Source organism: Chiloscyllium punctatum, chromosome 10, assembly GCF_047496795.1.
Source record: "Chiloscyllium punctatum isolate Juve2018m chromosome 10, sChiPun1.3, whole genome shotgun sequence".
In the NCBI taxonomy this organism is placed as follows: Eukaryota; Metazoa; Chordata; class Chondrichthyes; order Orectolobiformes; family Hemiscylliidae; genus Chiloscyllium; species Chiloscyllium punctatum.
The window spans coordinates 123,544,703-123,568,893 of NC_092748.1; the positions used below are offsets into that span (position 1 = coordinate 123,544,703).

A 24,191-nucleotide genomic window follows, 5' to 3' on the forward strand; every position below is an offset into this window, starting at 1 on the left:
GATTTCCCACGCACAAAGCCATGTTGACTATCCCGAATCAGTCCTTGCCTTTCCAAATACATGTACATCCTGTCCCTCAGGATTCCCTCCAACAACATGCCCACCACTGAGGTCAGGGTCACTGGTCTATAGTTCCCTGGCTTGTCCTTACCACCCTTCTTAAAGAGTGGCACCACGTTTGCCAACCTCCAGTCTTTCGGCACCTCACCTGTGACTATCGATGATACAAATATCTCAGCAAGAGACCCAGCAATCACTTCTCTAGCTTCCCACAGAGATCTCGGGTACACCTGATCAGGTCCTGTGGATTTATCCTCCTTTAACCATTTCAAGACATTCAGCACTTCCTCCTCTGTAATCTGGACATTTTGCAAGATGTCACCATCTATTTCCCTACAGTCTATATCTTACAAATCCTTTTCGACAGTAAATAGTCTTTTCGGAACGTTGATAAAGGTGTGGAGGGAAATCTATCTCTGGTGGTGGGTCCGTTTGGAGGTGGCGGAACTGGCAGAGGATGTTGCGTTGTATGAGGAGGTTGGTGGGGTGGAAGGGGAGGACCAGGGTGGTCCTGTCCTTGTTGAGTTGGGAGAGCAGTGGTGCATGAGGTGGAGGAGATACGCTGGAGGGCATTGTCACCCATGTGGGAAGGGAAGTTGCGATCATGGAGGAAGTAGGCCATCTGGGACTTTCTGAGGTGGAATTGGTCATCCTGAGAACAACTGTGGCGGAGGAATTGGGAATAAGGGTTGACGTTTTTGCTGGAGGTAGAGTGGGTGGAAGTGAATCTAGGTAGTTGTGGGAGTTGGTGGGCTTGTAGTCTCTGCCTGTGCTTAGTCAGTCGCCAGAGATGGTGTTTGTGGAAGGAGCGCCCAAGTGGCTAATGTCATCTGGGTGGTTCCAGAGGCCAGGAGAAGGTTCTGGAAGGTTTGAGGAAACCAGCGTATGGAGGAAAGTACATGAAAGTTTGTTTAGTTTACGTTCTTTTATGTCCAATGCAATAGAGAAATACTGTTTGTTGAGTTCATGTATCCTTCTGAGGATGTAGAAATGCAGAGGTTCGCTGCAGGTCTGGGAAAATGTGGCTCTGAGCTGGGGTAGGACTGTTTGCAGGTAGAGTACATGGCAGCTCATGGCTGGTCGCATGGAACAGAGGATCCGAAAAGAGAATCGTCGTTGAAGGCTTCGGATTTGGAGTGTGAACTGGGTATCCTGTTCAGGTCCAAGCTGAGTTGGTCTAAATGTGATCCGGAGTCCACGTGGAATCAGGCAGTTCTGTAGGCAAGTACTGAGGAAGGAGATGCAGCTGTGCTTGCCAGTCTGCTTGAGAACGTGGGTGAAGAGCTTCAGGACAGAGGAGAGGACTTGGGGGTACAGTAAGAGAGAGACTCGCTTAGATCTTTGTAAAGAGAAAAGAACTTCTTCAAGGTAGGCATCCTTAGAAGAGGCTTCGCAGTAAGGTTGAAATCAATTTGGAGAAAGTGCATTGTATGCGGAGGTTGGTGGGGTGGAGTGCATTGTATGCAGAGGTTGGTGGGGTGGAGTGCATTGTATGCGGAGGTCGGTGGGGTGAAGTGCGTTGTATTCCTTCATTGGTCAGTGCCTTGAGTATGGGAGTTAGGAGGACATATCGAGGCTGTACAGGACGTTAGTTAGGCCACTGCATTCAGTTCTGGTCTCCCTGCTTTAGGAAAGATGTTGTTAAACTTGAAAGGGTTCAGAAAAGATTAACAAGGATGTTGCCAGGGTTGAAGGGCTTGAGTTTTAAATAGAAGCTGAATAGGTTGGAGCAATTTTACCCAGAGCGTCAGAGGCTCAGGGGAGATCTTATAGTGGTTTATGAAATCATGAGGGGTGTGGATAGTATGAATAGTCAAGGTGTTTTCCCCTTACGAGAGGGCACAGGTTGAAGGTAAGAGGGAAAAGATTTAAAAGGGTCCTAAGGGGCAAACTTTTCAAGCAGAAGATGGTGCGTGAAAGGAATGAACTGCCAGAGGAAGTGGTAGAGGCTGGAACAGTACCAACGTTTAAAAGGCATTTGGAAAGGTATATGGACAGGTAGGGTTTAGAGGAATATGGGCCAAGTGCTGTCAAATGGGATTATATTAATTCTGGATATCTGGTTGGCATGGACAAGTTAGACCAAAGGGTCTGTTTTCATGCTGTACAGCACAGTACAGGCCTTTCGGCCCTCTATGCTGTGCCAACCAGTGGAACCAATCTGAAGCCCATCTAAACAACACTTGTCCATTCCATCCATACCATCTAATGACCATTTAAATGCCCTTAAAGTTAGCGAGTCCACCACTGTTGTATTCCACGCCCCTACTACTGAGTAAAGAAAAAACCTCTGACATCTGTCCAACACTTATCACCCCTCAGTTTAAAGCTATATCCCCTCATGCTAGCAACCATCATTCAGGGATAAAGGCTCTCACTATCCACCCTTCGTAACTTAGAAGTCACCTCCCAACCTCCTCGTTTCTAACAAAAGCAGCCTCAAGCCTTTCTTCATAAGACCTTCCCCCCCACTTCACCCACACACATCCCCCCCTTACCAGGCAACATCGTAGTAAATCTCCTCTGAACTCTTTCCAAAGCTTTCACATCCTTCCGAAAAGGCTGTGACCAGAACTGTATGCAATATTCCAAGTGCGGCTGCACCAGAGTTTTGTACAGCAGCAACATGACCTCAGGGCTCCAAAATGCAATCCCTCTACTAATAGAAGCTTACACACCATATACATTCTTAACAACCCAATCAACTGGGTGGCAATTTCAGGGATCTATGTACATGGGACACCAAGATCTCTCTGTTCATCTACACTACCAAGAACCTTACCATTAGCCCAGTACTCTTTATTCCTGTTGCTCCTTCCAAAGTGAATCACCTCACACTTTTCCACATTGCACTCCATTTGCCACCTCAGGGCCCAATTCTGCAACTTATCTATGTCCCTCTGTAACCTGCAACATCCTTCGGCATTATCCACAATGCACTGACCTTCGTGTCATCCCCAAATTTAGTAACTCATCCTTCAATGCCCTCATCCAGGTCAGTTATAAAAATAACAAACAGAAGTGGCTCGAAAACAGATCTATGCGGTACACCACCAGTAATTGAACTCCAGGATAAACATTTCCCATCAACCACCACCTTCTGTCTTCTTTCAACTAGCCAATTTCTGATCCAAACCACTAAATCACCCTCAATCTCAGGCCTCCGTGTTTTCTGCAATAGCCTATCATGGGGAACCTTATCAAACAACTTACTGGAATCCATATACACCACATCAACTGCTTTACCCTCATCCACCTGTTTGGTCACCATCTCAAAGAACTCAATAATGTTTGTGAGGCATAACCTACCCCTCACAAAACTATATTGACTATCGCTAATCAACTTCTTCCTTTCTAAATGATTATAAATCCTATCTCTTTTAACCTTGTGCAACACTTTCCCCACAACCAAAATAAGGCTCACTGGTCTATTTTGAAACACTCACAAGAGTGCCTTTTTCGAGTCTTTAGACAATGACAATATAAAGATCAAAGCCAAAGGCTGTTTAATCTCCTCCCTGGCTTCCCAGAGAATCCTAGGAAAAATCCCATCCAACCCAGGGGACTTACCTATTTTCACATTTTCCAGAATTGCTGACATCTCCTTCTTGTGAACTTCAATCATGTCTAGTCAAGCAAAGATCTAGACCGGGGTGGGTGGGTGAGTTTGGGGGGGTCCTCAGTTCTGCCATCGGTCAATAAACAGACCTGTAAACGACTCTTCATCACTCACACAAGCAAATGTTTACTCTTTGATATGGATGGGTCGGTAGACTCTGATCAGCCCAGAAGCATGTGTACTCCTAGACCACCAAAAGAATCCGACCCCTTACAGAGTTTGCGTAGGATTCATATACATTGTTCATAGGCAGGCATGGAGCATGATCATTTGGTAATAACCAATAAAATAGCACAAAGCCTTCGTGCATACTGTCTCATCCTATCACGATTTTGCTTGTAAACAACCTGTTCTTAGAAAATGTCTTTGAGAAAGTGAGGACTGCTGATGCTGGAGACCAAAGTTGAAAAATGTGGTGCTGGAAAAACACAGCAGGCCAGGCAGTATCCGAGGAGCAAGAGAATCGACGTTTTGGGCATAAGCCCTTCTTCAGGAATGAGACTGGTATTCCAAGCGGGCTGAGATAAAATGTAGGGGGGAGGGAATTTGGGGGAGGAGCACTGGGAATACGATAGGTGGAAGGAGATGAGGGTGAGGGTGATAGGCCAGAGAGGGGGTGGAGGCGGAGAGGTCAGGAAGAAGATTGCAGGTCAAGAGGGCGGTGCTGAATCCGGGGGTTGGGACTGAGATAAGGTGGGGGGAAGGGAAATGAGGAAGCTGGAGAAATCTACATTCATCCCGTGTGGTTGGAGGGTTCCTAGGCGGAAGATGAGGCACTCTTCCTCCAGGCGTCGTGTGGTCAGGGTCTGGCGATGGAGGAGGCCAAGGACTTGCATGTCCTTGGCGGAGTGATCCTATCTGCCAATGTCCCCTTCTGCCTCTTCCTGGCTCTCTCTTTAGATCTTTCCTGGCTAACTTACAACCCTCAAGCACCCTAACTGAGCCTTCATGTTTCATCCTAATATAAGTCTTCTTCCTCCTCTTGACAACAGATTCAACTTTCTTAATAAACCATGGATTCCTTGCTCGACGACTTCCTCCCTGCCTGAAAGTACTTATCAAGGACACACAGCAGCCGTTCCTTGAATAAACTTCACATTTCAATTGTTCCCAACCCCTGCACTTTCCTTCCCCATCCTATTCACCCTAACTCTCGCCTAATCACATCATAATTGCCTTTCCCCCAGCTATAACTCTTGCCCTGCGGTATATAACTATCCCTTTCCATCGCTAAAGTAAACATAACCAAATTGTGGTCACTATCACTGAAGTACTCACCTATTTCCAAATCCAACACCTGGCCTGGTTCATTACCCAGTACCAAATCTAAGGTGGCCTCACCCCTTGTGGACTTGTCTACATACTGTGTCAGGAAACCAGCCTGCACACATTAGACAAAAACGGACCCATCTAAAGTACTCAAACTATTATATTTCCAGTCAATATTTGGAAAGTTAAAGTCCCCCATAGCAACTACCCTGTTTCTCGTGCTTCTATCCGGAATTATCTTTGTTATCCTTCCCTCTACATCTATGGAACTATTCGGAGGCCTATAGAAAACTTCCAACAGGGTTACCTCTGCTTTCCTGTTTCTAACCTCAGTAGACAAGTCCTCAAACGTACTATCTGCCACCGTAATACTGTCCTTGACTAACAATGCCACACCTCCCCCTCTTTTACCATCTTATCTGTTCTTACGGAAACATCTAAACCCCGAAACCTAAAACAACCATTCCTGACCCTGCTCTATCCATGTCTCCGATATGGCCACAACATCCAAGTGCCAGGTACCAATCAATGCTGCAAGTTCACTCACCTTATTCTGGGTGCTCCTGGCGTTGAAGTAGACACACTTCAAAGCACCTTCCTGATTGCCAGTGAACTGTTACAACCTTGAAACCATATTTCTGACCTCACTACTCTCAACCTCCTAGACACTGGAACTACAAGTTAGGTTCCCATTCCCCTGCTGAATTAGTTTTATCCCTCCTGAAGAGCGCATTAGCACATTACCACCCCCACCCCCCTCCCAGATATTGGTATCCCTCTGGTCCAGGTGTAGACCATCCTGTTTGTAGAGATCCCACCTACTTCAGAATGACTCCCAATTATCCAGGGATCTGAAACCCTGCCTCATGCACCATCCCTGTGGCCACATGTTCAACTCCTCCCTCTCACTATTCCTTGCCTCGCTAGCACATTGCACGAGTAGCAAACCAGAGATAACAACTCTGTTTGTTCTAGCTCTAAGCTTCCACCCTAGCTCCCTGAATTTCTGCCTTAAATCACCATCCCTTTTCCTACCTTTGTCGTTACTGTCTATGTGGACCACAGCTTGAAGCTGCTTTTCCCCCCTCCCCCCAGTACCAGGGAGGCAACACACCAATCATTCTCTCTCGTTCTCACAGAACTTCCTATCTATCCCCCTTACTCCTGAGTCCCCAATGACTAATGCTCTGCTCGTCTTCCCTATTCCCTCCTGACTAACAGGGACAGACTCTGTGCCAGAAATCTGTACCTTATGGCTTACCCCTTGTAAGTCATCCCCCCAACAGGACCCAAAACAGTACACGTTATTGAGGGGAATGGCCACAGGGGATCCCTGCACTGTCTGCTGGCTCCCTTTCCGTCCCCTGACTGTAACCCTTCTGCCTTTTTCTTGTATCTGAGATGTGACTACCTCCCTGTAACTCCTCTCAATAACCCTCTCCACCTCTCGCATGATCTGAAGTTCATCCAGCTTCAGTTCCCTAACGCAATTTTCGAGGAGCTAGAATTGGATGCACTTCCCATAGATGAAGTCAGCAGGGACACTAATGGTGATCCTTACCACCCACATTCTGCAGGAGAAACAGTGAATTGACCTAACCTCCATTCCCACTAATCTAAATTCCCAAAGAAATTATTGAAAAATAAAGAATAAAAAAACTAGTTACCTTATCAATCTGGCACACAGAGCTCTTTGGTTAGAGGAGGATGGGTGGGAGACACTACCTAAGTCGTGTTTTGGACAACACAACTGCCCAAATATATTACTTCACATACTCAGCAGTCCCATGTCCGCTCCTGTTCAGCGTGCACTCTGCCTATTCATGAGGTAAGTTTTTAAAGCAGTCACTTATGTACCCGGCAGCCCCCGGTCGTTGCTCCCACTCTACCTGCTGCTACACATTTCTATGACTCTAAGTATTCATATCTTCCAGTTTTTCACAGTCCATTACTATGAATATCAATTTCCACTAAGTGGTGCCTACAAGTTTGCCTCTAGCTTTTGTTGGCATTTCAAACAGGGAATAAATAGAAATTCAGACAATATCCTCACCTTTAACATCCTATAAGTTATTGTTTTCTGGACAGTTAGGACAACTGAATGTGAATGAGAGTTTCATCGGTATAAAAAAGGTCAGTTTACCTGACGTTGAACAAACATCAGCACAACTTTTTTTGCTTGTTCAAATGCACTATCCTCATCCAGAGTCACGTTGTTTGTTGTGCAGCCCACATCCCAGCACACGACTACAGCACTCTGTAGAAACAGCAATTGCAATAATTGTGCTTTAAGCCAGAATTATTAAGCTAAACTAAAACGACGGTATCAGAAATACCTTTTAAAAGCCATAAAAATCAATATCTATCACCTTGTACTAATTTTATGAATTCCTTAACTTTCCAATCATATTATTAGAAATGGGAATGGGAACGGAGCAAGATAAAAAGTACAGCCAACTCAAACTCAGATTGAAATTGAAATATTTAACAGGTCAGACAGGCAGCACCTATGGAGTGAAACAAGAGATAATGTTTAAGTGACTTTTCATCAGAACTAAAGAAACTTAAAAGTCATAGATTCATCCAATAACAAAAAAGGAAGCCATCATGACTGCACTGGCCCTTTGAAGGTACAATCCACCTAAAGCTACTTCCCTATCTTGCCCCTTAACCAGCCACATTTTCCTTTTTATATAATGATCCAATTTCCTTCTGAAAGCTTCAATTGATCAGCCTGTACCATACATCGAAACATAGGAATTAGGAGCGGGAATAGGCAATTCAGCCCTTTGAGCCCGCTCCTTCACTTAACATAATCATGACTTATCTTATCTTGGTCCCAACTCCAATCTCTTGTCTGCTCCCCATAGCCCTTTATCCCACTTTTCATCAGAAACAAATCTATTTCTTTCTTGAATCTGTTGACTGATTCTGCCTCCACTTCACTCTAGGCAATGAGTTCCACAGATTCACAACCCTCTGAGGGAAGCAGTTACTTACTCCTCTCACTCTCCATCTATGACATCTTGTTCTAGATTGTGCCACAAGGGGGGGATATCTATTCAACATCCACTTTATCAATCCCCTTTAGCATTTTCTATACTTCAGTCAGATCCTCTCCTCATTCTTCTGAACTCCAGCGAGTACAAGCCCAAGCTACTTAACTAGTCTTCGTTCGACAGCTCTTTCATCCCTGGAATCAATCTGGTGAACCTCCTCTGAACTGCCTAAATTGCCACCACATCCTTCCTCTAGTAAGGAGACCAAAACTGGACACAGTACTCTAGGTGTGGTCATGCCAATTACTACTTAATAGTAACAACACTTCTTTATTTTTATAATTCAGCAGAGGAGGATAAAGGGTTTAATTAAAAAAAAGAACATCAAAGTTAAAAATCACACAACACCAAGTTATAGTCCAACAGGTTTAATTGGAAGCTTTCGGAGCCCCGCTCCTTCATCAGGTGGTTTGTGAAGGAGCAGCGTTCTGAAAGCTAGTGTGCTTCCAAATAAACCTGTTGGACTATAACCTGGTGTTGTGTGATTTTTAACTTTGTACACCCCAGTCCAACACCGGCATCTCCAAATCATAGAATATCAAAGTAAGCTTGCAGAAAACATAAAAACTGACTGCAAAAGCTTCTATAGATACGTGAAGAGAAAAAACTGGTGAAGACAAATGTAGGTTCCTTACAGTTAGAATCAGATAAATTCATAATGGACAAAGAGATGGCAGACCAATCGAACAAATAATTTGGATCCGTCTGCAAGCATGAAGGAAGTGAAGGAAGTCCTCATTAGTCAGGAAATGGTCATGGGGAAATTGATGGGACTAAAACCCGATAAATCCCTCGGGCCTGATGCTTTAAATCCCAGAGTACTTAAGGAAGTGATTCTAGAAATAATGGAAACATTGGTGATCATTTTCCAGCATTCTACAGACTCCAATGGACTGCAGGACAGCTAATGTAACCCCACTCTATAGAAAAGGAGGGAGACAGAAAACAGTGAATTGTATGCTGGTTAGCCTAACATTGGTAGTGGGGAAAATGCTGGAGCCAATTAGTAAGGGGGTAATAGAGTCTAGATTAGAGTAGTGCTGGAAAAGCACAGCAGGTCAGGCAGCATTCGAAGAGCAGGAAAATTGACGTTTCGGGCAAAAGCCCTTCGTCGGGAATGAAGGGTTTTTACCCGAAACGTCGATTTTCCTGCTCCTCGGATGCTGCCTGACCTGCTGTGCTTTTCTAGCACCACTCTAATATAGACTCTGGTTTCCAGCGTCTGCAGTCCTCACTTTTGCTTAAGGAGGTAACAACTGAACATTTGCAAAACAGTGACAGAATCAGTCCAGTCAGCATGGATTCATTAAAGGGGAAATAATGACAAATCTTCTGGAGTGTTTTTTGAGGATGTGACCAGTACAGTGGTCAAGGGTGAATCAGTAGTTGTTGTGTATTCGACTTTCAAAAGGTTTTTGACAAGTTTTCACACAAGAGATTAGTAAGGAAAACTAAAGCTCACAGTATCGGAGGCAATATATTGATGTGGATAGAAAACTGGTTGGCAGGCAGGAAGCAGAGAATTGGAATAACAGGTTCTTCTCGGAGTGGCAGGCAGTGATGAGTGAGATACCGCAAGGTTCAGTGCTGGGACCCAGCTGTTTTCAACACACGATAACAATTTGGACAAATAAATTTACTGCAGTATCTCCAAAGTTGCAGACGACACTTAGCTGGGTGGCAGTGTATGCTATGAGGAGGATGGCTAAGAGGCTGCAGGGTGACTTGGCTAGACCGGCTGAGTTGGTAAATACTTAGCAAATGCAATATAATGTGGGTAAAATGTGAGGTTATCCACTTCGATGGCAAAAACGGCAAGGCAATTATTATGAATATGATAGCAGTTTAGGAAAAAGTGAAGTGCAACAGTCACTGAAGGTTGGTATGCAGTTGCAGCAGGCGTTGAAGAAAGCTAATGGAACAGTGGCCTTCATACGAGAGGATTTGAGTATAGGAGTAAGGATGTCTTGCCGCAGTTATACAGGAGAAAGTGAGGACTGCTGATGCTGGAGATCAGAGCTGAAAATGTGTTGCTGGAAAAGCGCAGTAGGTCAGGCAGCATCCAAGAAGCAGGAGAATCGACGTTTCGGGCATCAGCCCTTCTTCAGGAATGAGGAAAGTGTGTCCAGCAGGCTAAGATAAAAGGTAGGGAGGAGGTACTTGGGGGAGGGGCGTTGGGAATGCGATAGGTGGAGGGAGGTCAAGGTGAGGGTGATAGGCCGGAGAGGGGTGGGGGCGGAGAGGTCAGGAAGAAGATTGCAGGTTAGGAAGGCGGTGCTGAGTTCGAGGGCTTTGACTGAGACAAAGTGGGGGGAGGGGAAATGAGGAAACTGGAGAAACCTGAGTTCATCCCTTGTGGTTGGAGGGTTCCCAGGCGGAAGATGAGGCGTTCTTCCTCCAACCTTCGTGTTGCCATGGTCTGGCGATGGAGGAGTCCAATGACCTGCATGTCCTTGGTGGAGTGGGACGGGGAGTTAAAGAGTTGGGCTACGGGGTGGTTGGGTTCGTTGGTCCGGGTGTCCCAGAGGTGTTCTCTGAAACGTTCCGCAAGTAGGCGGCCTGTCTCCCAATATAGAGGAGGCCACATCGGGTGCAGCGGATGCAATAGATGATGTGTGTAGAGGTGCAGGTGAATTTGTGGTGGATATGGAAGTGTCCCTTGGGGCCTTGGAGGGATGCGCCCATACCTCCCCCACCTTGTTTAAGAAAGGGTGTTGGAACAGCCCTGGTAATTATAGGCCAGTGAGCCCTACTTTGGATAGAACATAGAACAATACAGCACAGAACAGGTCCTTCTGTTGTGCCGAACATTTGTCCTAGCTTAAGCACCCATCCATGTATCTATCCAATTGCCGCTTAAAGGTTGCCAATGATTCTGACTCTGCCACTCCCACAGGCAGCGCATTCCATGCCCCCACCACTCTCTGACATCTACCCCTGACATCCCCCCTTCACCTTCCACCCTTCACCTTAAATTTATGTCCCCTTGTAACACTCTGTTGTACCTGGGGAAAAAGTCTCTAACTGTCTACTCTATCTATTCCCCTGATCATCTTATAAACCTCTATCAAGTCACCCCTCATTCTTCGCCGTTCCAATGAGAAAAGGCCTAGCACTCTCAACCTATCCTCGTACGACCTATTCTCCATTCCAGGCAACATCCTGGTAAATCTCCTCTGCACCCTCTCCAAAGCTTCCATATCTTTCCTAAAGTGAGGCGACCAGAACTGCACACAGTACTCCAAATGTGGCCATACCAAGGTCCTGGATAGCTGCCACATCACCTCATGATTCTTGAATTCAATCCATCTGCTTATGAACGCTAATACACCATAGGCCTTCTTTCAAGCTCTATCCACCTGAGTGGCAACGAACATAGACCCCAAGATCTCTCTGCTCCTCCACCTTACTAAGAACCCTACCGTTAACCCTGTATTCTGCATTCTTATTTGTCCTTCCAAAATGGACAACCTCACACTTGACAGGGTTGAACTCCATCTGCCACTCCTCAGCCCAGCTCTGCATCATATCTAAGTCCCTTTGTAGCCAACAATAGCTCTCCTCACTATCCACAACTCCACCAATCTTCGTATCGTCTGCAAATTTACTGACCCACCCTTCGACTCCCTCTTCCAAGTCATTAGGAAAAATTACAAACAGCAGAGGACCCAGAACTGATCCCTGCGGAACCCCACTTGTAACTGGGCTCCAAGCTGAATATTTACATCTACCACCACTCTCTAACTTCGACCGGTTATCCAGTTCTCTATCCAACTGGCCAAATTTCCCACTATCCCATGCCTCCTGACTTTCCGCATAAGCCTACCATGGGGAACCTTATCAAATGCCTTACTAAAATCCATGTACACTACATCCACTGCTCTACCCTAATCCACATGCTTGGTCACCTCCTCAAAGAATTCAATAAGACTTGTAAGGCAAGACCTACCCCTCAAGGAGAAAGTGAGGACTGCAGATGCTGGAGATCAAAGCTGAAAATGTGTTGCTGAAAAGTGCAACAGGTCAGGTAGCATCCAAGGAGGAGGAGAATCGACGTTTCGGGCATCAGCCCTTCTTCAGGAATGAGGAAAGTGTGTTCAGCAGGCTAAGATAAAAGGTAGGGAGGAGAGACTTGGGGGAGGGGTGTTGGAATTGCGATAGATGGAAGGAGGTCAAGGTGAGGGTGATAGGCCGGTGTGGGGGTGGGGGGTGAGAGGTCAGGAAGGAGATTGCAGGTTAGGAAACCAGTGCTTAGTTCGAGGGATTTGACTGAGACAAGGTGGGGGGAGGGGAAATGAGGAAAATGGAGAAATCTGAGTTCATCCCTTGTGGTTGGAGGGTACCTAGGCGGAAGATGAGGCGCTCTTCCTCCAACTGTCGTGTTGCTATGGTCTGGCGATGGAGGAGTCCAACGACCTGCATGTCCTTGCTGGAGTGGGAGGGGGAGTTGAAGTGTTGAGCCACAGGGTGGTTGGGTTGGTTGGTCCGGGTGTCCCAGAGGTGTTCTCTGAAAAGTTCCCCTCACAAATCCGTGCTGGCTGTCCCTAATCAAGCAGTGTCTTTCCAGATACTCATAAATCCTATCCCTCAGTACCCTTTCCATTACTTTGCCTACCACCGAAGTAAGACCAACTGGCCTGTAATTCCCGGGGTGATCCCTATTCCCTTTTTTGAACAGGGCACAACATTCGCCACTCTCCAGTCCCCTGGTACCACCCCCGTTGACAGTGAAGACGAAAAGATCATTGCCAATTTCCTCTCTTGCTTCCCACATAATCCTAGGATCTATCCTGTCAGCCCCCCTCTCCCCCCCCCCCCCCCCACCCCCGGGGTCTTCTCTATCCTCAGGTTTTTCAAAATGCCCAACACATCTTCCTTCCTAACAAGTATCTCCTCTAGCTGACCAGTCTGTTTCGTACTCTCCTCTTCAACAATACGGTTCCTCTCGTGTGTAAATACTGAAGAAAAGTACTCATTCAAGACCTCTCCTATCTCTTCCGACTCAATACACAGTCTCCCACTACTGTCCTTGATAGGACCTACCCTCATTCTTGTCATTCTCATGTTTCTCACATACGCATAAAAGGCCTTGGGGTTATCCTTGATCCTACCCGCCAAAGATTTTTCATGCCCTCTCTTAGCTCTCCTAACCCCTTTCTTCAGCTCCCTTCTGGCTATCCTGTATCCCTCCAACGCTCTGTCTGAACCTTGTTTCCTCAACCTTATGTAAGCCTCCTTCTTCCTCTTTACAAGACATTCTACCTCCCTCGTCAACCAAGGTTCCCTCGCATGACCATCTCTTTCCTGCCTGACAGGTACATACATATCAAGGACACGTCGTATCTGTTCCTTGAAAAAGTTCCACATTTCAACGACATCCTTCCCTGACAGCCTATGCTCCTCAGATCCTGCCTTGCAGCATCGTATTTACCCTTCTCCCAGTTGTAAAACCTACACTGTTGCACGCACCTATCTCTCTCCATAACCAAGGTGAAAGTCACAGAATTGTGGTCATCATCACCAAAATGCTCACCCACAAACAAGCCCATCACTTGTCCTGGTTCGTTACTGAGTACCAAATCCAATATGGCCTCTCCTCTGGTCGGACAATCTACATACTGAGTTAGAAAAGCTTCCTGGACACACTGCACAAACACCGCCCCATCCAATCTACTTGATCGAAAGAGCTTCCAATCAATATTTGGGAAGTTGAAATCGCCCATGACTACTACCCTGTAGCTTCTGCACCTTTCCAAAATCTGTTTCTCCACATCTCTGCTGCTATTGGGGGGCCTATAGTAAACACCCAACAAGGTGACTGCTCCTTTCCTATTTCTGACTTCAGCCCATATTACCTCCAAAGGCAGATCCCCCTCGAACTGCCTTTCTGCAGCCGTTATACCATTTCTAATTAGCAACACCACACCCCCTCATTTTTTGCCACCCTCCCTAATCTTACTGAAACATCTGTAACCAGGAACCTCCAACACCCATTCCTGTCCCTCTTCTATCCATGTTTCCGTGATGGCCACAACATCGTAGTCCCAAATACCGATCCACGCCTTAAGTTCACCCACCTTATTTCTGATACTCCTTGCGTTGAAGTATACACACTTGAACCCATCTCTGTGTCCGCAAGTATTCCCTGTCAGTGCTACCTTCTCCACAGCCTCCCTACATTCTTGGACATCCTGAAAAACAGCTAGCCTACTTGCTGGACTACAAGTCCGGATCCCGTCCCCCTGCCAAATTAGTTTAAACCTCCCCAAAGAGTGCTAGCAAACCTACCTCCCTCCCAGGATATTGGTGCCCTTCTGGTTCAGGTGAAACCCGTCCTGCTTGTACAGGTCCCACCTTCCCCAGAATGCAGTCCAATTGTCCAAATACCTGAAGCCCTCCCTCCTACACCATCCTTGCAGCCGCGTGTTCAACTGCACTCTCTCCCTATTCCTTGCCTCACTGTCACGTGGCACCGGCAACAACCCAGAGATGACGACTCTGTCTGTCCTAACTTTTAGCTGCCAGCCTAACTCCCTGAGCTCCTGAATGACCTCCCCACCCCGCTTCCTACCTATGTCGTTGGTGCCAATGTGCACCACGACTTCTAGCTGCACACCCTCCCCTTTAAGGATTCTGAATGCACGGTCTGAGACGTCTCGGACCCTGGCACCTGGGAGGCAACAAACCATCCAAGAGACTCGCCCATGTCCACAGAACCACCTGTCTGTCCCTCTAACTATAGAGTCTCCTACAACTAGTATGGCAATTATCATGGGGGATTTTAATCGACATGTCAATTAGTCGATCCAGTTCAGCCAGAGTAGCCTTGAGGAAGGGTTCAGCGAATGTAACCGCAACAGTTCTCTTGAACAGTATTTAATGGAACCAATGGGAGTGCAAGCTATCCTAGATCTGGTCCTATGCTTAAACAAGGGAGACCAAATACAATGAGGAAGGACTTGCCTCAAGTAGACTGGAAACAAAGATTTTATGATGGGACAGTTAAAGAGCAGTGAGGAACTTTCAAAGCAATTTTTCAAAGTGCTCAGTGAAAGTATATTCCAGTTAAAAGGAAGGACTATAAGAAAAGGGGTAATCTGCTATGGGTATCAAAGGCAATAAGGGAGGCTAACAAAGTGATATACGAAGTGGTCAAGAACAGCAGGAAACTGTTGATTGGGAATGATTGGGAAAACTTTAAAAGGTCAACAGAAAGCCATAAGAGCTATAAAGAAAAGTAAGATACAACATGAGAAAAACACTAGCACAGAATATAAAGACAGATAGCAAACGTTTCTATAAATATATAAAATGAGCTAGAGTGGCCAAAGTAAACGTTAGTCCTTTAGAGGATGAGAAGGGGCATTTAGTTACGAGATATGATGAAAAGGCCAAGGCTTTGAAAAGGTATTTTGTGTCGGTCTTCACAGTGGAAGACACTAATAACATGTCAGCAATTGACAAAGAGACAAAGATATGTGAAGTCATGGAAACAATCATTATTACAGAAGAGGTAGTGTTGGACAAGCTAATGGAGCAAAGGATAGACAAGTCTCCTGGCCCTATTGGAATGCATCCCAGGGTGCTATAAGAGATGGCAAGAGAAATAGCAAGTGCACTTGTGGTAATTTTCAAAAATTCGCTGGACTCTAGGGAAGTTCCAGCAGATTGGAAAACAGCAAATGTGACACCACTGTTTAAAAAGGGAGTTAGACAAAAGATGGGGAATTATAGACCAGTTTTAACCTTTGTAGTGGGGAAGATGCTCGAGTCTGTTATCAAGGATGAAATAGCAAGGTATCTAGATCGAAACTGTCCCATTGGCCAGGCGCAGCGTGGGTTCATGAAAGGCAGGTCATGCTTAACTAATCTTCTGGAAATCTATGAAGACATTAGGAGCAAGATGGACAACTGGGACTTAGTAGATGTGGTGTACCTAGATTTCCAAAAGGCCTTCGATAAGGTGCCACACAAGAGGCTGTTACATAAGATAAATATGCTTGATGTTACAGGTAAAGGATAAGCATGGATACAAGATTGGTTGAGTAACAGGAAGCAAAGATTGGGGATAAGTGAGAGCTATTTTGGTTGGCAATCAGTAACCAATGGTGGGCCTCAAGAATCGGTGTAGGGACTGCAATTATTCACAATTAATATAGATGATTTGAAGTTGGACACCACGTGTAGTGTGTCGAAGTTTGCAGATGACACAAAGATGAGTGGCAGAGCAAAGTGTGCAGAGGACTATGAAACTTTGCAGAGGAACATAGATGCTTTAAGTGAGTGGGCAAAGGTCTGGCAGATGGAATATAATGTTAATAAATGTGAAGTCATCCATTAGTAGGAGTAACAGTAAAAAGGATTATTACTTAAATGGTAAAAATATGCAACACGCTGCTATGCAGAGGGACCTGAGTGTCCTTGTGCATGAATCACAGAGGGTTGGTCTGCAAGTACAATAAGTAATTAGGGAGGCAAATGGAATTTTGTCCTTCGTTGTTGAAAGAGATGGAGTTTAAAAGCAGGGAGGTTATGTTACAGTTGTACAGGGTGCTGGTAAGGCCATACCTAGAGTACTGCATGCAGTTTTAGACTCCTTACTTGAGAAAGGGTGTACTGGCACTAGAAGGGGTGCAGAGGAGGTTCACTAGGTTGATTCCAGGGTTGGTTTAAGAGGACAGACTAAGTAGACTGGAATTATATTCACTGGAACTTAGAAGAATAAGGGGGGGGGGGATCTTATAGAAGCACATAAAATTATGAATGGAACAGACAACATAGACATAGAGAGGACATTTCCACTGGTAGATGAAACTAGGACAAGAGAGCATAGCCGCAAAATTAGGGGGAGCAGATTTAGGACTGAATTGAGAAGGAACTTCTTCACCCAGAGGGTTGTAAGTGTACGGAATTCCTATCCCAGTGAAGTCGTTGATGCTACTTCAGTTAACATTCTAAAAGCTAAGATAATTTTTTTTTAACAATAAATGAATTAAGGGATACGGTGAGAGCGCAGTTAAGTGCAGCTGATTCACGAAAAGATCAGCTATGATCTTATCAAATGGCAGAGCAGACTCGAAGGGCCAGATGGTTCTTGTGTTCCTAGTTCTTATGTTAAGTGCCCCGCTAGCATTTTTTTATATTCCTCAAAGAACTCTGCTATGTTAAGCCTCAGTATCATTTTTCTCCTTTTATTTAGGAGATGCTCTATGTGGGCTTCATTGACTGAGCAAACATTCTGTTACCCAGACTTAGTTCCTCAGGGTTGCGCCCTAAATCCAACCATTTTCAGCTGTTTTAACAACTATCTTCTCTCCATCAAAGGTCAGGAGTGGAGATATTTGCTGATGATTACACAATGTTTGGAACCATTCGCGACTCCTCAGGTATTGAAGGAGTTCATGTCCAAATGCAGCAAGATCTGGACAACCTCCAGGCTTGGGCTATAAGTGGCATGCATCACACAATGCCAGACAATTATCATCACCAATAAGAGAAAATCCAACTACCATTCAATGGTGTTACTATGACTGAATCCCCCAACAATACTCAAGAAGCTTGACACTATTCAGCACAAAGCAGCCCACTTGAACACAGAAACATAGAAAAGTACAGCACAGAACAGGCCTTTCGGCCCACAATGTTGGGCCGAGGATTATTCCTAATCTAAAATAAAACAACTTAACTTACGCACCCCTCAATTCATTGCTGTCCATGCACATGTCCAGCAGTTGCTTAAATGTCCCTAATGATTCTGCTTCTACTACCATTGCTGGCAACGCAGCCTATGCATTCACAACTCTCTGCATAAAGAACCGACCTCTGACATTCCTCCTAACACCTTAAACTATGACCCCTCGTGCCAGTCAATCCTGCCCTCGGAAAAGTCTCCGGCTATTGACTCTATCTATTCCTATTATTACCTTGTACACTTCGATCAGGTCTCCTCTCTTCTTCCTCCTCTCCAGAGAGACAAGTCCGAGCTTAGTCAACCTTTCTTCGTAAGGCAAGCCCTCCAGTCCAGGCAGCATCCTGGTAAATCTTCTTTGCACCCTCTCCAAATCCTCCATATCTTTCCTATAGTAGGGCGACCAGAACTGGACACAATATTCCAAGTGAGGTCTAACCAGAGTCTTGTTGAGCTGCAGCAAAACCTTGTGGCTCTTAAACTCAATCCCCCTGTTAAAGAAAGCCAAAACACCGTATGCTTTCTTAACAACCCTATCCACTTGGGTGGCAACTTTGAGGGATCTATGCACTTGAACACCAAGATCCCACTGTTACTCCACACTGCCAAGAATTCTGTCTTTAATCCTATACTCAGTACTAGAGTTCGACCTTCCAAATTGCATTTATCCAGGTTGAACTCCATCTACCATTTCTCAGCCCAGCTCTGCATCCTGTTCTATGTCGCGCTGCAGTCTGCAATAGCCCTCAATATTATCAACGGTACCTCCAACCTTTGTGTCATCGGCAAAATTACTAAGCCATCCCTCAGTCTCCTCATCCAAGTCATTTATAAAAACTACAAAGAGCAGATGCCCAGGAACAGAGCCCTGTGGGACACCACTCACCACTGACTTCCAGGCAGAATACTTACCATCAACAACCACTCTCTGCCTTCTGTCAGCCAACCAATTCTGAATCCAGACAGCCAAATTTCCCTGTATTCCATACCTCCTGACTTTATGAATGAGCCTACCGTGGGGAACCTTATCAAATGCCTTGCTGAAGTCCATATACACCACATCCACTGCTCGACTTTCATCGGCCTGTCTTGACACCTCCTCAAAAACATTTCAATAAGATTTGTAAGGAATAATCTATCCCTCACAAAGCCATGCTGACTGCCTTTAATCACGCTATGCTTTTCCAAATGACTGGCTCAACTACAAGCATCCACTCCCTGCTGCACCAACAGTCAGTATCACCGATGTGTACTACCTACAAAATGCACTGCAGAAATTAACTAAAGATCCTCAGACAACAGCTTCCAAATCCAAGAACACTTCTATTTAGAAGAACAAGGGCAGCAGGTACATAAAAACACCACCACCTGTAGAATTCCCTCTGGACCAAAAAGATTGCCTCTGCTTTCCCTCCATAATTGCTACCAGACCTACTGAGGTTCTCCAATAATTCCTATTTTGTTACAGATGTTTGCTGTTGATAACAGGACTGGAAAGATGATGCATGTTAATTACTGCCCTAAGGATAGTGTAAACATTTCAGCTTCAAGATATTGCTATACTCAGGAACTGGTGGCTGGTTGGACAGATGCTGGCCAGCCAATCGCACAGAATGTTGAAATGAAAAGAGAAAACAAAGATTGAATTGATTCTGATTAGGGTTTGGGCAGGGGTCAGTTTTAATTTGGAACCTTCAGGAGTGGGTGCTTTTTGTTTTCGCTCTCTCTAGTCATCATCCAGTAATCAACTTCAAAGGACTGTATATATTCCATGTTGTTGAAGAGATCATATTGAAGGTACTAAGAAAGGAATCTGATCTGTGAGAAATAAGTAAGTGTCCAGAGGTCTGTGGAAGCTGTTTGCATTGGCTGGTGACCTTGAAATTCAAGCCAGATTTACAATCTTATGTACCTGTAGTCTAACCAATTGTCCAAGGATTTCATGAAGGCCTGATATTCATCAATTCTTTTTGTCTTTTTTTAATTTATCCCTTAACAGAGTCTGTCAGTCAGTCCGTGAGTAGGGTTTATGATCAAAGAAGGTCCTAGATATTAATTAGATTGCCTTGTACTTTATTTGTGCTCTTCTAAAGTTACATTTTTAGTAATAGATGGTTAACTTTTGTTGAAGTTATAAACTTGGTGTCCAAGATCTGTTATTTGTCAAGTCTGTGTTAGGAACAATTGAGCTATTTTGAGGGTCATTATTTGCTTTAATTTCACTGTATTAAGAATCCAGTGATAGAAGATCGTTTGGTTTTGCTTGCTATGCCTTTGTCATAACAGTCTACCCACAATGCCATTAAGGATGGAGTTCCAGGATTTTAACCAGCAACCCTGAAGGAACGGCAATGTCTTTCCAAGCCTGGATGGTAAGTGGCTTTGGGGCAGACCATGCAGGTGTGGTGTTCCCATGTATTTGCTGCCCTCATCTTTTCTGGTTGATAGTAGTCAGACTTTTGGAAGGTATAAGAACACAGAATAGTACACCACGCAAACAGGCCTTTCGGTCCACTGTGTCTGTACTGGCCATGACAAACTAAATCTATCTGCCTGCACATGGTCCATATAATAGGGTTGGGGAATGGATCTCTTCAGAGGGTCTGTGTGGCTTGTTGGGCCAAATAGCCTATTTTCACACTGTAGGGATTCTACGATGACATCTGACATTCCTCTATCCCCTGCCTGATCAGTGTCAATCTAAATGCCTCTTAAATATTGCTATCATATCTGCTTCAACCACCACCCCAGCAGCATGCTCAAGGCACTATTATCTTCAATGTAAAAATACATGCATCCCCCTGTCACCTTAAACTTATGCACACTAGCATCTGAGATAGTGGGTGGCACGGTGGCACAGTGGTTAGCACTGCTGCCTCACAGCACCTGAGACCTGGGTTCAATTCCCGCCTCAGGCGACTGACTGTGTGGAGTTTGCACGTTCTCCCCGTGTCTGCGTGGGTTTCCTCCGGGTGCTCCGGTTTCCTCCCACAGTCCAAAGATGTGCAGGTCAGGTGAATTGGCCATGCTAAATTGACTGTAGTGTTAGGTAAGGGGTAAATGTAGGGGTATGGGTGGGTTGCGCTTCGGCCGGTCGATGTGGACTTGTTGGGCTGAAGGGCCTGTTTCCACACAGTAGTGTAATCTAATATTCATCTTTGGAAAAAGACTCCGATTATCTGCCTAATCTGTGCCTCGCATAATTTTACGTACTTGTTTCAGGTCGCCCCTCAGCATCTGAAGCTCCAATGAAAACAATCCAAGCTTGTCCAATCTCTGCATCCTTCCAGATTTGGGAACCAGAACTGCACACAATACTCCAAATGTGGCATGACTAAAGTTTTAAACACCCCCAATATGACTTGACAACTTCGACACTCAATACACCGACCTGGTGAAGGCAAGCATGCTTTGCCACCTTATACAGTTGTGTGGTCACTTTCAGTGAGCTATTGATTTGCACCCCAAGATCCCTCTGAATATCAATGCTCCTAAAGGGTCTGGCCATTTATTGCATATTTTGCTTTTGCATTTGACCTCCCAAAATGCATCAACTCATACTCATCCAGATTACACTCCATCTGCCATTTCTTCACTCAATTTTCCAACTGATTTATATCTTGCTGTATCCTTTGACAACTTTCCTCACTATCCATAATACCACAAATTCTCTGGAAATTTACTAATCAGATCACCTACAATTTTATTCAAATTATTTATATTACAAACATCAGTAATTCCAGCCCTGATTCTTGTGGAACAACACTGTGCACTCATCTTGAGTCAAAAAAAAACTCTCCAAAATACCCTCTGTCTTCTAAGACCAAACCAATTTTGAATCCAACTTGCCAACTCACTATAGATCTCATGTAACGTAATCTTCTGGAACAGCCTGCCATGCTTTAATAAAATCCATGTCGACAACATCCATTATCCTGCCCTCATCAACCATCATCAAAAAAACCTCAATCAAATTTCTAAGCCAACACTCCCTCTGCACAAAGCCATGCTAACTCTCCATAATAATGTGTTGTCTAAGGAGTTTGGTGAATTTAAGCAGTGCATCTTAGAAATGGTACCCAATATTACTACATTAGTCTTCCCTAGATTCGAGGATGCTGCTCGTGGGCTGGATAACTACAAACATTATGCTCTTGTTCCAAAAAGTTTGTAATGACAGGCTGAACAATTACAATTCACTAAGTTTAACTTCAGTTATGGGGAAACTTCTAGAAATAACTATTCAAGGTAGAACTATTACTCACATGGAAAAATGTGGTTTGATTCTGAAGAGTGAGCAAAAACTAGTAAAGTGAAAATCATGTCCTGAGGTGACAGTGGCTGAAGGACCTGAACTGAAGGGAATTTATATTTGCCAGGAATTGGTGTTGGAGAGACTGTTAGGTCTGAAGGCTGATAAGTCCCCGGGGCCTGATGGTCTACATCCCAGGGTACTGAAGGAGGTGGCTCTAGAAATCATGGATGCCTTGGAGATTATTTTCCAGAGTTTGATAGATACGGGATCAGTTCCTGCGGATTGGAGGGTGGCTAATGTTGTACCACATTTTAAGAAAGGAGCGAGAGAGAAAGCAGGAAATTATAGACCAGTTAGTCTGACCTCAGTGGTGGGAAAGATGCTGGAGTCTATTATAAAGGATGAAATTACGGCACATCTGGATAGCAGTAACAGGATAGGTCAGAGGCAGCATGGATTTATGAAGGGGAAATCATGCTTGACTAATCTTCTGGAATTTTTTGAGGATGTAACTCTGAAGATGGACAAGAGAGATCCAGTAGATGTACTGTACCTGGACTTTCAGAAAGCCTTTGATAAAGTCCCACATAGGAGGTTAGTGAGCAAAATTAGGGCGCATGGTATTGGGGGCAAAGTACTGACTTGGATTGAAAATTGGTTGGCTGACAGGAAACAAAGAGTAGTGATAAACGGCTCCCTTTCGGAATGGCAGACAGTGACCAGTGGGGTACCGGAGGGATCAGTGCTGGGACCGCAGCTTTTTACAATATATATTAATGATATAGAAGATGGTATTAATAGTAACATTAGCAAATTTGCTAATGATACAAAGCTGGGTGGCAGGGTGAAATGTGAGGAGAATGTTTGGAGATTACAGGGTGACCTGGACAGGTTAGGTGAATGGACAGAGTGGACAGATCTGCATGGCAGATACAGTTTAATGTGGATAAATGTATGGTTATCCACTTTGGTGGCAAGAACAAGAAGGCAGATTAATACCTAAATGGAGTCAAGTTAGGTAAAGGGGCAATACAAAGAGATCTGGGTGTTCTTGTACACCAGTCAATGAAGGCAAGCATGCAGGTACAGCAGGTAGTGAAGAAAGCTAATAGCATGCTGGCCTTCATAACAGAAGGGATTGAGTATAGAAGCAAAGAGGTTCTTCTGCAGCTGTACAGGGCCCTGGTGAGACCGCACCTGGAATAGTGTGCGTGGTTCTGGTTTCCAAATTTGAGGAAAGACATTCTGGCTATTGAGGGAGTGCAGCATATGTTCACGAGGTCAATTCCGGGAATGGCGGGACTATCTTACTTTGAAAGATTGGAGCGACTGAGCTTGTATACCCTTGAGTTTAGAAGACTGAGAGGGGATCTGATTGAGACGTATAAGATTATTAAAGGATTGGACACTCTGGAGGCAGGAAACACGTTTCCGCTGATGGGTGAGTCCCGAACCAGAGGACACAGCTTAAAAATAAGGGGTAGGCCATTTAGGAGATGAGGAGAAACTTCTTCACCCAGAGAGTGTTGGGTGTGTGGAATGCTCTGCCCCAGAAGGCAGTGGAGGCCCAGTCTCTGGATTCGTTTAAGAAAGAGCAGGATAGAGCTCTCAAGGATAGTGGAATCAAGGGTTATGGAGATAAGGCAGGAACAGGATACTGATTGAGGATGATCAGCCATGATCATAATGAATGGTGGTGCAGGCTCGAAGGGCAGAATAGCCTACTCCTGCACCTATTGTCTATGTCAAAATAACTTGCTGGCGTTTTTTGAAGTGGTAACAGAGATAATTCTGGTCTCTCTGCTACAGGAAAGATGTTGTGAAACTTGAAAGGGTTCAGAAAAGATTTACAAGAATGTCGCCAGGGTTGGAGAGTTTCAGCTATAGGGAGACACTGAATAAGCTGTGGCTACTTTCCCTGGAGCATCGGAGGCTGAGTGATAAGTTTATAGAGGTCTACAAGATCATGAGTAGCATGGATACATTGAATAGCCAAGGTCTTTTTCCCAGGTAGAGGAACTCAAAACTGGAGAGTATAGCTTTTAGGTGAGAGAGGAAGGATATAAAAGGGACCTAAGGGGCAACTTTTTCATGCAAGACGGTGGTGCATTTATGGAATGAGCTGCCAGACGCTAATTCAACTACAACATTTAATAGGCATCTGGATGGGTACATGAATAGGAAGGGTTTAGAGGGTATGGGCCAAACACTGGCAAATGGGACTAGATGAATTTAGGAAAT

At 44.9% G+C, this 24,191-nt stretch overlaps 1 protein-coding gene across 3 annotated transcripts in view; it reads right to left on the reverse strand.

Annotated features, from left to right (window-relative positions):
• Positions 1–24,191, reverse strand: part of xrcc5 (X-ray repair complementing defective repair in Chinese hamster cells 5) — a 398,838-nt gene that overhangs the window by 367,216 nt on the left and 7,431 nt on the right. For all 3 annotated transcript variants that reach the window (XR_011961734.1, XM_072580078.1, XM_072580075.1), the window contains exon 2: positions 7,092–7,205. Coding sequence is in view for 2 of the 3 variants with exons in the window: in XM_072580075.1 (XP_072436176.1) it covers positions 7,092–7,205 (114 nt within the window). In the remaining variant the exon portion in view is untranslated. The remainder of the gene's footprint in view (positions 1–7,091; positions 7,206–24,191) is intronic.